The sequence below is a fragment of the Sinocyclocheilus grahami genome, unplaced genomic scaffold, assembly GCF_001515645.1.
Source record: "Sinocyclocheilus grahami isolate Dianchi unplaced genomic scaffold, SAMN03320097.WGS_v1.1 scaffold917.1, whole genome shotgun sequence".
NCBI lineage: Eukaryota > Metazoa > Chordata > Actinopteri > Cypriniformes > Cyprinidae > Sinocyclocheilus > Sinocyclocheilus grahami.
Window position 1 is genome coordinate 160330 of NW_015506096.1, and position 17068 is coordinate 177397.

At 42.6% G+C, this 17068-nt stretch overlaps 1 protein-coding gene across 3 annotated transcripts in view; it reads right to left on the reverse strand.

The window, feature by feature from the left end:
- Positions 1-494: 494 nt before the first annotated feature.
- LOC107564223 (proline-rich transmembrane protein 3-like) overlaps positions 495-17068 on the reverse strand; it is a 23592-nt gene continuing 7018 nt past the window's right edge. Inside the window, exons 2-6 of one of the 3 annotated variants that reach the window (XM_016249233.1) lie at positions 12933-14503; positions 11626-11715; positions 5407-6221; positions 4924-5187; positions 495-2756 (exon numbers count right to left, since the gene is read on the reverse strand). In XM_016249233.1, coding sequence (XP_016104719.1) covers positions 760-2756; positions 4924-5187; positions 5407-6133 — 2988 coding nt within the window. In that variant the 5' untranslated portion in view covers positions 6134-6221; positions 11626-11715; positions 12933-14503 and the 3' untranslated portion in view covers positions 495-759. Of the gene's footprint in view, positions 2757-4923; positions 5188-5406; positions 6222-11625; positions 11759-12932; positions 14504-17068 lie in introns of all 3 variants that reach the window. The other 2 variants (XM_016249232.1, XM_016249231.1) reach the window with 2 other exon arrangements.

Below are 17068 nucleotides of genomic sequence, written 5' to 3' on the forward strand. Positions count from 1 at the left end.
TGGGCCAGAAAGTCAAGTTCTGGCACATCCAGTATAATTTCTGTTCTGGCACTATCTAGACACAGCTCTTCAATGCATGCAAAGGTAGCACCTAGGCTGCTCTATGGGACAAGGCACTGCACCAGAATAAACATTAAAATACACACACTACTGCAAAGTACAGCCACATAACTTAAATATTTCATGTAACAACAGGAGACTACTAACTATTTGCCAAAGTATTTTACATGGAGCAACTACACCAACAGAAATTACATTAGTTCACAGCTAGAGGTTTATTTGCCTAAAACAGTGGTCCCACTACTAAAAAGATAGGTATACAGATCAAATAACACACATTTTGTACGAAAACATTAAAAATAGCAAATATAAGTTTCAGATTTCTGTCTCTGATATGCCTTGCCCCATAGCAGTGGTTCTTAATCCTGGTCCTGGGGACCACCTGCTCTGCACATTTTGCATGTCTCCCTTATTTAACACACCTGATTCAGATCATCAGCTCGTTAGGTGAGAGCTCCTTGAACTGAACTGAGTGTGTCAGATAAGGAAGACCCATAGACATCTATAGTATATGCATTACTGTAAACAAGACTTTTGAAAGAAAAAATGAGAATGAGCCACTTGCAACAATGTGTTCCTCTTCTCTTTAAGTGCCATGATACAACAATTAGACTGCAAGTCATGATTAAATGTATAATCTCTACTTTTTGGAGAATGTGAATGTGTTATAATCTGGAGTTGCTGTGAGTCATAACATGTTCAAAGGTCAATAATGTCACTGCTGACACTGGCTGAGTCATCATTTCGAGTGACTTTCAGGTAACTTTTTCCCCCTCTGGTATTTGATTGTGAACTTTCAAGGTCAGGGGTTAGAAACGGCCTTGTGTTTTCTGCGTTGGGCACAAGGGCATGGCTTGTGCTTGGGGAATGGTGCAGTGAGACCGGGCAGGACAAAGAGGAAGGCACTTGTGACTTAGAGACCCAACGGAAGTCCTGATGAGTGGGTGTAGGGGGGGCTGTGACTTGTCGGCTGGGCACAGCACTAGGAATGGAGCGATCCAGACTTGCGGAGGACTCTGTGAACAATGTGTGTTCGTCACTGCTCAGTGACAGTGTGATTTGGGGCTCACTATTCTGTCGCATCCACAGGTGTGGAGATGGAGGAAGTGATGGTGGTCGCAGTGGCTGGAACAAACTTTCACCCCTTAATAAATGCTCACGATGAAGTGCCTCATCAATACTGCGGCTGAGGTCAATTGGGGTTGGAGGGCGCAGGTCAAAATCGCAGAGTGAGATGGCTGACTCCTTGTCCCTGTCCAAACTACTACTGAGGCGCTGAGATGGCTGAGCAAGTGCCTGCAGTCTTAGCAGTGAACCTGCAGAGCCCCCTGCAAAGCTTTTCAGATTGCATAAATTATTGCTGTCTTTGAGTGGATCACGATTTCGTATGAGGCTCTTGCTAATGTCTGCCCCTGATAGCTCCTCTCCTGTCCAGTTATTAGGCAACTCTCCAGCCACTGCACCACTATTTGACCCTCCAATCCCATTGCTTTCAGATTTCCTTTGTTGCTTTACCTTGAGGCTCTGCACAATCTTTGCCCAGCACGTATGTCTGCTGGTAGAGTTTGATGATTGAGAGGGTGAGGGCAAGCTTTCTGTGGCAGCTCCTTCCTGTCTTGGTGCTCTACATATGTGGCCTTGGTTGGGTCTCCAAAAGACCCAGGAAGACATCAGAAGCAGGCAGAAAGCCCAGGCAAGCTCCAACAGTCGTACCCAGAACTGACAGAGCCACCATGCCCAACGGAAGCGCCTCCAGTCTCCTAGTAGTCCATACAGCCACAAGCAGGCATAAATGTGTAACAGACAGCACAGCGCCCCAAGAAAAGCACACACTGCCAGTACTCGTGCTAAAACCCACACCTTTCCTTCGCCCTTTCCCTTATTTCCTCTCCGAGCTTTATGTGTGTGAGAGAAGCACGGCAGTGCCAATAAAAGGTAGCCTAAACACAGTACGAGGCCTGCAGTCAGCGTGAGACTCTGTAGTACAATGGGAACAGCAGGAGAAAGTGCAGGGGAAAGTAAGTCTGCAGCAAGAAGGAGAGTGCATTGGAAAACAGCTAACACTCCTAACAGAGGGGGGCGCTGAAGTGTTGGTGGAATCCAGGTTACCCCTGTCTCTTTTAGTACCAGTATCACTAATGCAGCCTGTGCCAGGATTAACAGTGGTAACGGCAGTGTGTATAAAGCTATTATGACAGGAAGTGGCAGGAGGAGCCGAGTCCCATATGGGTCGAGCAAGAAGTGGCCTGCTCTAACTGCACCTACTACTAGCAAGAGGCTATTGGTGAGTACCAATTCACCATGGTGAGGGCAGTACAAGCTGGGAGATAATGCTAAACCAAGGGCTGAGCCAGCAGTCAGTAGAAGGAAAAGGGCAGCAGAACCAAATACATGCAGCTCCCATGCAAATGAAAGTGTGCGTTTTAAGTCCGCCCACACTAAAAAGCTCCCATTTGTTGCGCCATATTTTTCATCATTGTTTTGATCTTTGGAAAAAACACAGGGACCCACACCAGTAGCACAGAGGTCCTTGGGTAGGGCATAGGTTGGAGAAGCAAGGTTTGACTTCAGAGATGGGGCTATTCCTTGTGAGACTGACTGGTCTTTCTCTGTAAATCTTCCATCATTTTCTGAGAATACAAAATGGCCATGTCCAGTCGGGAGAGGGGAGGCAGTCCTTAGAAAAGTTGGTATACCTGTGAAAGGCAAAAGAGGGAGAGGATATATTTTTGAGGTAATTGTGTAAAATGCATACCATAAACCAAGCACATAGGCTTTCGTTAGCTCAAACAATAGTGCAATGTGCTAGCAGGAAAAGCAAGAACTGCTAAAAATGCATACCTGTCTGCCAAATTAATAAATATAAACATAAGTACATACAAAAATCTACAATAATTTTCAGACCATTTTTAATAAAATAATATAGAACATTTGGGGTTTAATGATATTCAAACCGAACAGAAAAACCGCGATACACCACCCACGGTACGTATTGCGGTACTCTCAATATGTACCGCTGTCCACCCCCGGCCCACTTGAGGTTGACCCCACTTGCACCACGGCTCATCTCAAATCTGTTGATGCACATGTAGAATATGGTTTGTTGAAAATAACGCGTAAAACAGACCTGTTGGCTTCCCACATTTCAACAGCAATGATCAAAAAACGTGGACAAACAACACGGAATGCCGTATGCACTCTAGTACAGGGCCGTCCTTAGGAGGGTGCAACTGATGCGGACGCACCAGGCCCCGCGCTTGAGGTCTTGTCTTAAGTGAATGTAAACAGTGGAGAAAGACAACGCATGTGTACCAGTATCAGTGTTCTGGATCTGTGAATTATGTCTTAAAGGAACAGCAGTCTATTCCTGCTGTCTGTGTTTTTAATGTTAAACAACAAAAGACAAGGAAATCACTCACTTCTCTTGACTGAATAGGCTTTGTGACTTCAGCAAGGATTGGTCTTTAATTTTAATGTAAACTATGCACTGTTATTTTATATTTGTTTACTTTTAGATTTCTGTACTGTTAAAACACCTGAAACACACTTTATTTTATTTGTATCTTTGCTCTATTGTATTTATTTTTGCATTTAATTTGATTATTTGTTATTTTCTTTATTTTTATTTGACCATAGTACTTTTTTCAAACCGAACCGTGACCCTAAAACTGTGAAAATAAACCGAACCGTGAGCAATCTGAACCGTTACACCCCTACATATTAGCATGCATATTACTAGCATATTTGGCTGTTTATTAGTACTTATAAACCACATATTAATGCCTTATTCTACATGACCATATTTTAGATCCCTAAATCCTACCCCATACCTAAACTTAACAACTACCATATTAATGTTACATGGTTTATGGATTATATTTCATGTCTTGTGCTACCCTGTTTTGTGTCAAAGACTTTCATGTTGAAGTGTATTTTCTGTAATGAACGTCCACTGAAGGAAAGTTGAATGAACAAACATGAACAATATTGAATGAGCATGAACATGAACAAACTCACCAAACAGTGGACTACACAAACAAAGCTAGACAAAAGACAAAGGAAACATGAGAGCTATTTATACAAAGGTTAACAAGACTAACAAGGGGGGAGGAGTTAATGAATCACTATGACAACTAACAAGGGTAATGAATGGAGCTTTTCCACTGCATGGTATGGCTCGGCTCGGCTCGGCACGGTACGGCTCGGTTCGGTTTGTATTTCCACTGCAGTTTAGTACCACTTTAGGGTGGGCAGGATTATAGACATGTCGTTATAGTTGCACCACCTCTACTGCTGTAAAATTATCATAAACGCATTCGATCCTCGCTGGCTGTACTGATTTAATCTAGCTGGTCTAGTGTCTCATGTCGCATGTTCAATGACACAAGTAGTGACGATTCTCTCCGGCCAATCAGTGATCAGCAGGGTTTACACGTCACATTCTGGTAACGGTACGGCTCGCTTGGAACCTCTTCCAAGGTGGTTCTGAAAAAAGTACCAAGTACCAGGTACTGTACACAGTGGAAAACCCCCCAAAAGCGAGCCGTGCCGTGTCGTGCCGTACCATGCAGTGGAAAAGCACCATAACAAGCCAGGCAAAGTAACAAGAACTAAACACAAGAAGTGAACATAGAAACAAAGGGAACAGAAAATACACTTCAACATAAAATTCCTTGACACAAAACAGGGTAGCACAAGACATGAAAACATGACCATAAACCAAAAGAATGTGACAACTAACTATTAATAAGCAGCAAATTAGGAGTTTACTGAGGCAAAGTTTGTAGTTAATTGTTAGATAATAGTGAGAATTGGTCCCCAAACTAAAGTGTGACCATTGTTTTTTTTTCAGAAAATTCATACCTTTAGTGTTCTTTATATCGGTCACTGTTCCTTTAGTTCCTGGCTCCTTTGAATGGTCATTGGGTATTTTTGCTGATTTTGTTGACTGTGAAGTGCTTTCTGGTTGTGAATTTTTGGAAGTGATGATGTCCACTCCTGGTGATGGTGCCTCTAGTTGTAGATTGGTTGTACTTGTGCTAAAAGAGGTGGTTTCAATATGTGATTGTAAAGTGGTAAACTGTCTTTTTGGCTGAATTTTAGCTGTAGTGGTTGTCCCCAACCTACCTGATAAACAAAGGAAAATTTGAGGAATGGTACAGTAACATCAAAATCAAAGTTTATCATAGTAAAAACCATAGTAAAATAATATAGTGAACAATTTAGCTGATTTCGCAGATTTTTGCTATAGGTACAAGTGATTGAGTAAAAGAGTATAATCTCAGAGATGCCATTTTTTATTTCAGTTATTTAGGTGAATGCAGCATTACTGCATCTGTACTTTACCTATTTCCAGTCGAGTCCTGTTGGCATCCAATTGGATCATCCTACTTGTAGTGTCTACAGCGTTTTCATTAGGTGGTGAAGTTGTAGAAGGGCTGGTCTGGAGTGAAGAGTTGATTGTTGGATTAATTTGTACTGTGGCCAAACTAGCCAGCACACTATGAGCAGTCTGAACTTGCAGTCTGTACTGGGTATGCTGTTTATCAAGAGATGTTAAAGCCTCTGTTGATGACCGAACAAAGCCAGTTTCTCTGGGTTTTAACATATCACCTGGCCCAACTGTTGACATGTCTTTCTCTTCGAATTCTGTATTATCAGCAGTCTCCTTTTCTTTTACAGCGGCATTTTGTGGTATGACATTTTGGGTAGAACCTCTTTTGACTCTGTTTTTGGGTGATAATAAAAATTTACTTCTTGACCCAGTTATATCAGTATGTGATGTTTTTTCTGACAATGTGTCCTCAGTGTTTCTGCTTTCAGTCCATTCATTTGAATCTCCACTTGATTTAAGGACACTTTTCTGATAGAAGCCATGAAGAAATGGTTTTACAGTTTCTAACGCAGCATTGGCTTCCAATCTATGATCAGTTTTTCTGACAAGCACATCAGTCTGAGAAAACAGGCTGTGATTTGAATGAGTGGTCAGAGGTGAAAGAGAGTTTCCATGGACATGATTTGTGATTGGCTTAATTAGAGGCATTAAAATAAAGAGCTGGAGTAGAGGCACCATAGTGACAGTCTGCCCTATAGTGAAACTGCCTATGGCTGTGGCTGCTTGTTGAAATCATATGCTCACCCGTTTCTTCTCATTTCTTCTCCTGCAGAGTGAAACAAATGCATTCAATTAAAATGAAATTCACAAACACTATTAAAACCAAACCATTCTTTGTTGATCAATAGATCATATGAGAGATACATTTTACTCATTCAATATAGGCATGTATATTTTGCACCTGAGCTTTTTAATTATTGGTACAGGTGTACATGATGGATGGATGGATTTTGCTGTTGCATCGCATTTAATCAATTAGTTGTTGCAGCTTTAATTCTCTACACAGTATCCACTTTTTTCTTAAGATCAATCTAGTGTAAAACAAGGTGTCATTTTGAACCTATCTGGTGTCTACCAATGAAATTCCTCTGTGCCTCTAGGTTACTAGAGATAGGTGAAGTAGATTTACTGCAAAGATTTTGCATCACGGGATTAGAAAAGTCTTGTGCACAGAAGGTCAGCCAGACATGTTAAATATTACTGTAGTAATGCACTTGTAAATTGCCTGATTTGCTTGCTTTTTATATGTAATCATATGTCATATGTGCTTAATTTTGTAAAGTTCCGAAGTTCTGTTAAGGAATTACAGGATTTTAAAGTGCACTGGGTCACTCCTATATTTTAAATGACCCTCCTATAGCCATCTAAATACAAATTGTAAAATGTTTTGATGATCATCGACCTACAGAGTACTAGGTCCTTTATATATATATATATATATATATATATATATATACTGTATATATATATAACATTTTTATGACGATTAGTTTTACATTTCTTACAGACCTCTGGGGCCCACAAAGTTTTATTCCAGTCATTCTTTGTTAACCATGTATAATAGCTGCTGAAAGATAATGGCCAATGGTGGCCATAATTTTCGAAATATGCAACTGTCCACATAGACTAGGGGTACTCAATAGGAAACCTCTAGTCTGAAATCAGACCAAATGCCAATTCAATCTAGACTGATCCTAAATGATTGTGTAAGCAAATGTGTAAATGTGTAAAGCCTTGTGAGAATGACAAGCCTTGCATCCCAATGTGCGTACTATCCATCTTAAATAGTATGTGAAACAATCACGTTCAGTTTCATTTCATTCAGTTACAGTTTAATTTTCATGGACTTTTTCCTGTTTCCTTTGTTTCATTTCTCCAGTCTTTAGTTGCTGTGACACTTCATTCAATCATCAAACCTGTTTGTCATTTAGTTTGTTATTACTGTGTATTTAAGTTCCTCTTGTGTTTCAGTTCATCTACACAATGTTATGTTGCTCACTCATCTGTAGATTACCTGTGTTTGTTTTGTTAAAATAAACACCTTTTTGTTATTTGTACCATTTTGGACTTTCTTTTCAACTTCGATGGACTCTGAACATTACAACTACTAACTAGCACTTGTTAAATGTCTGCAACAGAATTATATGAACAACCAAATACACACGAAGCAGCTCTGTGCATGACATCAAAGTATTGTGAGAGCTATAGAGAGTAGATGGCTCCTTATGCTTTTGAATCTCTGATGTCATACAACAATTGGTCTGCGCAGCACTGCTTCAACACACCTATACTTTTGCTTCCCTTCTGTTGTTAACTGATGGCATGTGAAGCGTACAACATGCGTACAATAAGATCAGTCATTTGTCTGAAGAGTTACAAAAATTCCTTGTTCCAAATTATCTATTATCTATTATCTATTATTACCTGGTGTTGCACTCTCTACTTAATTGAGTGGGATTCATTTGAATCCCTTTACCAAAAGATTTATTCTGTTTTATTCACTGATTTGTTCAGTAATATTTCATTATTTACATCAGCAGGTGGTGACAAATGACCATTTTTATGTGTTATGAGTGAGAAATCACATTAATTTGTACCAAAATGCAACAAGCCTTTTATACTTTATTAAAATTTGTCTACAAATCTATAAATAATGTCCTTATTAATTTGTAACAACTGATTTATTTCATTCATGAAGGAAATAGTTAATCAAACACAACTTCTTGCTCCTTCACTGGCTCATGCTCATGGTCTTCTTTACATGCAGGAAAAGACACCAAACAAGTCACAAGCTTCAAAATATAGCTTCGGGGGGTGGGGGGGGACTTGAGTGAATGAGCAATATGCGTCCTGTTGTGACAATGAACAAAAACGTTCACTCAAAAAATTAGTTCCAAAACTCTGATTCCTGTCCGAACAACATATCACTAATCAAATGCATCTCAAATTTGGCAAACTCATCCAGAACTACAAAATCAACATTAGTTTGTTGCTATATCTTGATCAGACTTATAGTTTTCGTCTAAATAATTATCAAAAATCAAAAACTTCTCATAGACTTACATTGTCTGAGCAAAAATGCCCCCTCTAGAGGACAACTGCAGTCCACTAGACCCCACAGGATAAGAAATCTTTCAACTTCCTCACTTACTTTCATTTTCATTTGGTAAAATTTACAAATAAATGCCAGTGTTTTCCTTGTATTGCTAAACTAAATCGACATATCTGATCATTACCAGTTCAGGTCTCCACAATAATGACTGTCTGATGTCCAGAGGCCAGTGTGAAAGATGCTCGGGACAGATGACTGATCTGTGACTGCTCCGATCGGCCACTGCTGCGTCCTCATGACAGATTATGCTTTGTACATGTTTTAAAGCCTTGCCAGTTAAAATAGTCAAGCGATTTTACAATACTCAAGCAAAAGAACACATAAAGGATGTCAAGATAAAAGGACCCAGAAGCAAAGGCAAGTCAGAGAAGCGTGTTAGAGTTGAAGCTAAACGCAGACCTTTAAACGGACAAACTTTGGATGAAACCTGCTATGATTACCCTACTTTTAAAGCATACATTTGATTTAAACAATAGGTCTATATAATATTCATATAGGGAACATATTGTATTAGCCCTACAGTTGAAATACATGCATGAAATATTATTTAAACCTATAACATTTTACATAAAATTTAACTATTTTATTTCACAATTCTGACCTTTTTTTCTTGCAAATGCAAGTTTATATCTCCTAGTTCGGACTTTATAACTTGATTCAACTCAACAAATGCAAGTTTGTAAATTCTGAGGAAAAAAAGCCAAAAGTCTGGGATTATAAACTAACAAGAAAGAATGACGAGTTGATTTTTCTTACCAGAATTGTGAGATATAATCTCGGAACGAAAGATGCTCGGGACAGATGACTGATCTGTGACTGCTCCGATCGGCCACTGCTGCGTCCTCATGACAGATTATGCTTTGTACATGTTTTAAAGCCTTGCCAGTTAAAATAGTCAAGCGATTTTACAATACTCAAGCAAAAGAACACATAAAGGATGTCAAGATAAAAGGACCCAGAAGCAAAGGCAAGTCAAACAGAGGATTTATTGTCCACAAAAACAAACTTAGGCAGTCTGCCGATCAGTGGCTGTATTTGGCAGTCACAGAACTGAGCTTTAACACAGGAGCACTGGAACATAAGGATTGACTTGACTTGCGAGTTCGGGGTGCCACCCCAGGTTGCAGGGCGAGGAGCAACTACCTCTCTGACTGCACGAACCGGAGGACAGCATCCGGAGGAGAGCGAACTGCTGGCAGCAGGTGACTGGGAGACTGGGCAGAAATCCAGGTTAGACACATGATGTTACAGAAGGAGACTCACACAGAGGATTAGAAAAATACAATGATGTTTATTTTCAGCAAGAGATGCAGATGGTACAGGCAGGTTAGTATTTGAGCTTAATATCAGTCCTTAGGGAAGATGAGGAGAGTAAGATCGTATTTGGTCCTCACAGGAGATCATGGAAGGGAAACAGAGGACTGCACACACCTCAGCTGATGAGTACACAGAGTTTCCACGGCGCTGATGACTGGAACGGACTAGGGAATGGAACACAGGAGAACAAACTGGAGGAAACACAGGAGGTAAGTATAACAGGCAGGTAAGTCTTTCAATGTATCTCACGGATAGCATAGAGAGAGAGTCCACTTTGTTGAAACGAGACCAGACACTGGAGTGAAGTGAGGTGTGTGCTTTTAAAGGGGAGCTGATAATGATTGCAGATTTGTGGCAGGTGCGTGTGATCAGTACTCAGGTGATGGTGTTCGCTGTAATTGGGAGGTGGCTGAGTCTGGCCGATCTGTGACAGTACTCCCCCGTCGTAACAATTTCACCGGGGAGGAGGGGTGGGCGCCCTGGAGGCTGGTACAGGACGGAGACACGGGAGGCCTCCAGGGACGGATCAGGGAGTTCAGGAGGCCATGGCGGAGCAGATAGTACGGGTTGCCATGGCGGAGCAGGTAGTTCAGGTTGCCATGGCGGAGCAGGGGACTCAGGAGGCCATGGTGGATCAGCGGACTCAGGAGGCCATGGCGGATCAGGGGACTTAGAAGGCCATGGCGGATCCTCCGTGGCCTTAGCCGGCTCGGCCACCACGGCCACGGGCATATGGCCCCCCCAAAAAATCTTCTTAGGGAAAATTAGGTATCTTTGTGGTCGCTCTGGAGGAGCGGGCACTTGAGGGCGCTCTGGAGGAGCGGGCACTTGAGGGTGCTCTGGAGACGAAGGAGGGCTGGACGGGACCAGTGGAGGCAAAGGAGATGAAGGAGGCTCAGAGAAGCGTGTTAGAGTTGAAGCTAAACGCAGACCTTTAAACGGACAAACTTTGGATGAAACCTGCTATGATTACCCTACTTTTAAAGCATACATTTGATTTAAACAATAGGTCTATATAATATTCATATAGGGAACATATTGTATTAGCCCTACAGTTGAAATACATGCATGAAATATTATTTAAACCTATAACATTTTACATAACATTTAACTATTTTATTTCACAATTCTGACCTTTTTTTCTTGCAAATGCAAGTTTATATCTCCTAGTTCGGACTTTATAACTTGATTCAACTCAACAAATGCAAGTTTGTAAATTCTGAGGAAAAAAAGCCAAAAGTCTGGGATTATAAACTAACAAGAAAGAATGACGAGTTGATTTTTCTTACCAGAATTGTGAGATATAATCTCGGAACTGCAAGAAAAAAAATCAGAATTTTGAAATATAAACTCAAAATTACATTTTCTATTATTTTATTCCGTGGCTTGAATAGACTGCTACGTTAAAACTGTAATTTTCTGCCACTAGATAGGCTCCAGACCTGTAACGAAATCCAAAGCGATGTGCGACCAAGGACAAGATGGAATAGGAAGAGGGCGAAGCAGGCCTGCAGGCGGGGAATTGCTAGACTTAGACTGGGCACAAACTGGACACGAGGCTACAAAACGGCGTACATCACGAACTAAAGCGGGCCACCAAAAACGCTGATGGACAGTAGCCTGAGCTCCCCTCACTCCGGCATGCGCAGCGAGCCTAGAGGCATGACTCCAGCGGAGTACAGCTGGACGCATGGACTTGAGAACGAATAATCTACCTGTCGGACACCCTTGAGGGATTTACCTGCCGTTCGAATCCCCAGACCATGACCCCGACCACACGACCGTCGGGCAGGATGGTCTCTGTGGATGAGCCGTCCTCCGAGGAACCGAACTGACGAGACAGTGCATCGGGTTAAGTATTTTTAGAGCCTGGTCTGTAGGAAATGGTAAAGTCAAATCGTGCAAAAAAGAGAGCCCATTGTGCCTGTATAGCATTTAATCTAGCCGATGTCGATAGCTGATCGAATATATTAGAGATTACAACGATCTGTCCAAACAACGAATGGATGGACGGCCCACTCTAGCCAGTAGCGCCACTCGCCTAGTGCCAACCGAATGGCCAGGAGTTTGCGATTACCTACATTATAATTACGTTCTGCAGGCGAGAGACGGTGAGAAAAAAAAGCGCATGGGTGGATAGCACCGCTCCCACTCCAACATTAGACGCGTCAACCTCCACTATGAATTGTCTTGTAGCATCGGGAGTGATAAGAATAGGAGCGGTCGTAAATAATCTCTTAAAGTGGTCGAAGGCTACTTGAGCTGCTTCAGACCACAAGAAACAGGACTTGGTCGAAGTGAGGGCGGTAAGGGTGTTGGCTAAAGTTCCGAATAAAGCGACGATAAAAGTTTGCAAACCCCAAAAACCTCTGGAGTGAGGGGCGTGAGTCAGGGATGGGCCAATCGATGACGGTGCGCACCTTGGCCGGATCCATACTAATGCCCTTGGCGGACGCGACAAAACCCAAAAACGTAACAGAATCAGCATGAAAAATGCATTTCTCTGCCTTAACAAAAAGGTGATTCTCTAACAGGCATTGTAGTACTCGACGCACATGCTGAACGTGTTCCCGGGGTGAGGGTGAAAAAATTAGATTGTGTAGCTACACGAAAACTAAAACATTAAGCATGTCCCTAAGGACATAGTTCACGAGCGCTTGGAACACAGTAGGAGCGTTGACAAGTCCGAACGGTAGAACCCGGTATTCAAAGTGGCCTAGGGGCGTATTGAAAGCTGTCTTCCACTCATCTCCCTCCTTGATGCGCACCAAATGATACGCATTGCGAAGGTCTAATTTCGTGAAAATCCTTGCTCCCTGCAAGCTCTCGAAGGCCGATGACATAAGTGGCAATGGGTACCGGTTCTTAATCGTAACGTCGTTCAACCCACGATAATCTATGCAGGGACTATCCTTCTTTTTCACGAAGAAAAACCGGCGGGAAAGGAGGAGGGAACAATGGTACCGGCGGCCAGAGAATCTGCAAGGTATCTCTCAAGCGCTTCGGGTGCGGACAAGGAGTAAAGTCTACCACGGAGTGGTGTGCTACCCGGGACAAGATCGATGCTGCAGTCATACGGCTGATGGGGAGGGAGAGAAGCAGACCGGGAACGACTGAAAACCACTCGCAGATTGTGGTACTCCTTCGGGACACCAGACAAATTGCCGGGTTCCTCCTGAAACACAGAAACAGAGGACACAACAGGCACAGCCGAGACAAGACACTTAACATGGCAAGATAAGCTCCAGGACATAATGGTCCCCTCTAGTCAGTTAATTTGAGGATTATGCTAACTAGGGGTGCCCTAAAACGATAGGCGTTAGGGGAGAACGAAAAATAAAAAATGAAATTGTCTCTTGGTGATTGCCGGAAATGGTGAGACTCACCAGAACAGTGGCTCGAAGGATCCTGGAGAGGATGCGACCAATCTAGGGCATAGATGGTAGGGGGGTCACTTAATACTTTAAAAGGAATGTCATGATCGATTGCCCAGTTCTCATCCATGAAGTTCCCCTCAGCTCCAGAATCAACAAGGGGCTGATTCCGCACAGGGAAAAGTGGCCGCACAGGGAAAGGGGGCTGCACAGGGAAAAGTGGAGCCCCCACAGCGTAAGCAGGCTTTGAGTGAGGTGTGAGTCTTGGGAGATGGGGAAAAGGTAGTCGCGCTCGCCAGTACTCCCCGATCTACTGGCGAGCCTTCTCTTTTACTGGACATCTTGCGGCGAAATGCCCGTGAGCACCACACTACATGCAGAGACCCCACCTTAATGCGGCACTGACGCTCCACAGCAGAGATATGGAGCCCGCCTAGCTGCATAGGCTCGGGTTCTAATGAGGTCACAACTGGAGGTGGGGTGGCTGACGAAACCACCTGTTGCTCAGGGGCGGAGGTGCGGGCACGACGACGCATCTCAAATCGCTTATCGATCCAGATAGCAAGTTCCACCAAGCTGGTCCAGGCGGGTTGGTCGATCATGAGCGAGAATCTCCTCCCTTATCTCCCCAGAAAGACCCTCCAAGAAGCGGGCAGTGAGGGCTGGCTCGTTCCACTCACAAGTGGCCGCTAGAGTGCGGAATTCGACTGCATAATCGACAGCAGATCGCCTACCCTGGCAAAGAGTAGCTAGTTGCCGAGACGCCTCCAGATCATAAACGGAGTGGTCGAATACCTTTATCATCTCCTCCTTAAATGAAGAAAATTGCTCACAGCAGTCTGCTTCTGACTCCCATACTGCCATTCCCCAGTCATGAGCCCGCCCAGTCAGGAGAGAGAGCACAAAGGCTACCCTGGAGTGGTCCTCGGCATATGTAGTAGGTTGGAGGGAAAAGACCACCTCGCACTGCGTCAAAAAGGCTCGGCACTCCGTGGGCTGTCCAGAATAGCAAGGAGGATTGTTTATGCGTGGTTCTGGAGAAGTATATGGCTGAGACAAGACCATCAGGGTGCAGGTTTTGCAGTAGATTAGTTAAGTCCGTCACCTGGGCTAAGAGGCTCTCCACGGTGTACCTGGCGGCGGCGGCGAGTTCCTCCTCGTGTCGGCCCAGCATTGAGCCCTGCAGCTCCACTGCTGAATGAATTGGAGTCTCCTTCGCTGGGTCCATCCTTTGGTCAGATTATTCTGTCACGATAAAAGGACCCAGAAGCAAAGGCAAGTCAAACAGAGGATTTATTGTCCACAAAACCAACTTAGGCAGTCTGCCGATCACTGGCCGTATTCGGCGGTCGCAGAACTGGACTTTAACACAGGAGCACTGGAACATAAGTGTTGACTTGACTAGCGAGTTCGGGGCGCCACCCCGGGCTGCAGGACGAGGAGCAACTACCTCTCTGACTGCACAGACCCGAGGACAGTGTCCGGAGAAGAGCGAACTGCTAGCAGTGGGTGACTGGGAGACTGGGCAGAAATCCAGGTTAGACACACGACAGGACATGACTAGGCAATCCAGGGCTGGACTCGACTAAACCTTACAAATGATGGAATAGAGAGCCAAGAGACTGACATAAAAGCACAATAATCTGGCAAAAGACCTTGTAACACGCAGAGAGAAATAGAGAGGAAAATCAGCGTGAAGAGGGAACAGGTGCAGTCCCAGTCACCACGAGCACTGATTGTGATCACGACAAGCTGAGTCTAGGATAGCACAGCACGAAAATAGAAAAGGATAGTTATTGTCTTCTTGCATTACTGACAAACTATTTTCCTGTTTGACTCTGTAAAGCTGCTTTGACACAACCAGTATTGTATAAAGCGCTATACAAATAAAGGTGACTTGACTTGACTTGACTATTTCTATCTTTTGCTGTAGTGTGTCAGTAGGAAATATCAGTTTGCATTTCCAAACATTAATTTTATAATTAATTGTAATAATCCAGTGAGATTCTTTTTTGCACAAGGAGTCTGACAACAGCCAGTGCTCCACACAGAGATCTGATCTCACCATCATCCAGTCTGTCTGGAATGACATGAAGAAACAGAACAAACTGAGACAGACTAAATCCAGAAGAACTGTGGCAACGTCTCCAAGATGCTTCAAGAGACCTACCTACAAAGCTACAGTACTGTTAAAAGTTTTAGGCAGTTGTGTAAAAATGCTGTAAAATGAGGATGCCATCAAAAATAATGTTATAAATACATTTTCTTTATCAATTAACTTCTATTAACTAAATTAAATCAACATTTGGTGTGACCATCCTTTGCGTTTAAAGAAGCTTTTGCCCTCGATTTTTCAGAGAGCTTTGCAGGTTGGTTTCTTGAAGCATCTTGGAGACGTTGCCACAGTCTCAGCTTTCAAATTCTGTCCATTTTATTTCGAAATATAAACAATAAATGTGATTTTATGCTCTTTAAACTGGTGTGATAGATTGCTTTGCCTGATGTCAAGCAGCACGTGAATCAATCATCTTTTTCTCTTTCGTTAGCATGAAAGAAACGTGAATGATCAGAAGGCATGCTGAAAGAAACAGTACAATAAACGTTTTTATCACAGTTTTCAATGTTAAATACTTGTGAAGAATGAAAGGTTGGATGCCACAGTCGTTTTTTGCAGAGTGGAATTTTCACATTAATTAAATTTATTTACGTGATATATGCTACCACGTAATATTCTCAAATATTACGATAATTAATCTCGTATTGCTACGACCAGGGTTTGAAATTAACACCTGCCAACCCGCCAAATGCGGGTAAAAATCAGCTGTGGCGGGTCACGCTGTCAAATCACTAGCCAATTTGGCGGGTTACTTTTCATAAATTATGTTCACTCATTAATTTCTTGGGGAAGTTCATGCAGGCCAAATCTGTGCAGGTTTAGTGCAAATACTGAACTCATTAGACATCATGACATTATCGAGTATATTGCAAAAGCTAAACAAAACACACCTACAGAGGCGTGCATACGCGACGTGATGAAATCTGGTTAGACCAGGGGTAGGCAAGTTTGGTCCTAGAGAGCCGCAGTCCTGCAGAGTTCAGCTCCAACCCTGAAAAAAAAACTCACCTGCCTACAGCCTTAGTAATCCTAAAGACATTGATTAGATTGTTCAGGTGTGTTTGATTAGGGTTGGAGCTGAACTCTGCAGGACTGCGGCTTTCTAGGACCGAACTTGCCTACCCCTGGGTTAGACCAACACAGGATTTAGTGCGCATGCGCATTTATAGTGCGCTCTTTCACTGCATGATTCAGTCTATTAATATGCATTAACAATGATCACATACTTCAAGATAAGGAGGCAGAAAATGTATATATTTATATCAATTCATATAGTTAATCAATATCACACGAAGAGTAAAAATCAGCATGGTTATAAATTTGATATTTATTTTATACAACAGTTCAATAAACAATAAGTTAATATCAAGAGACTTACGTTTTAAACACCATATTGGCTGTTTTTGCGCTATTTCTGTGCTATTTCGCCAACAAAAAAAACATTCCAAACACAGCCACAGTACTGTTTTGCTTCTCTGAGCAACATGACTTTGTTTTGTTTCTGAATGAATCAACCGTGTAAATGAATTCGGTTCAATCGCAATGACTCACTTAACAGTGACTTGCTGCCATCTACTGGCGGTTTTAATTTCACATTTAAAGTATCTTTTAATTTTTTTAATAATTTCAAATATCAGTACTCAACATTTCATGTTTTAAATATCAAAACATTATTTATGCATTTGTAACTGCAG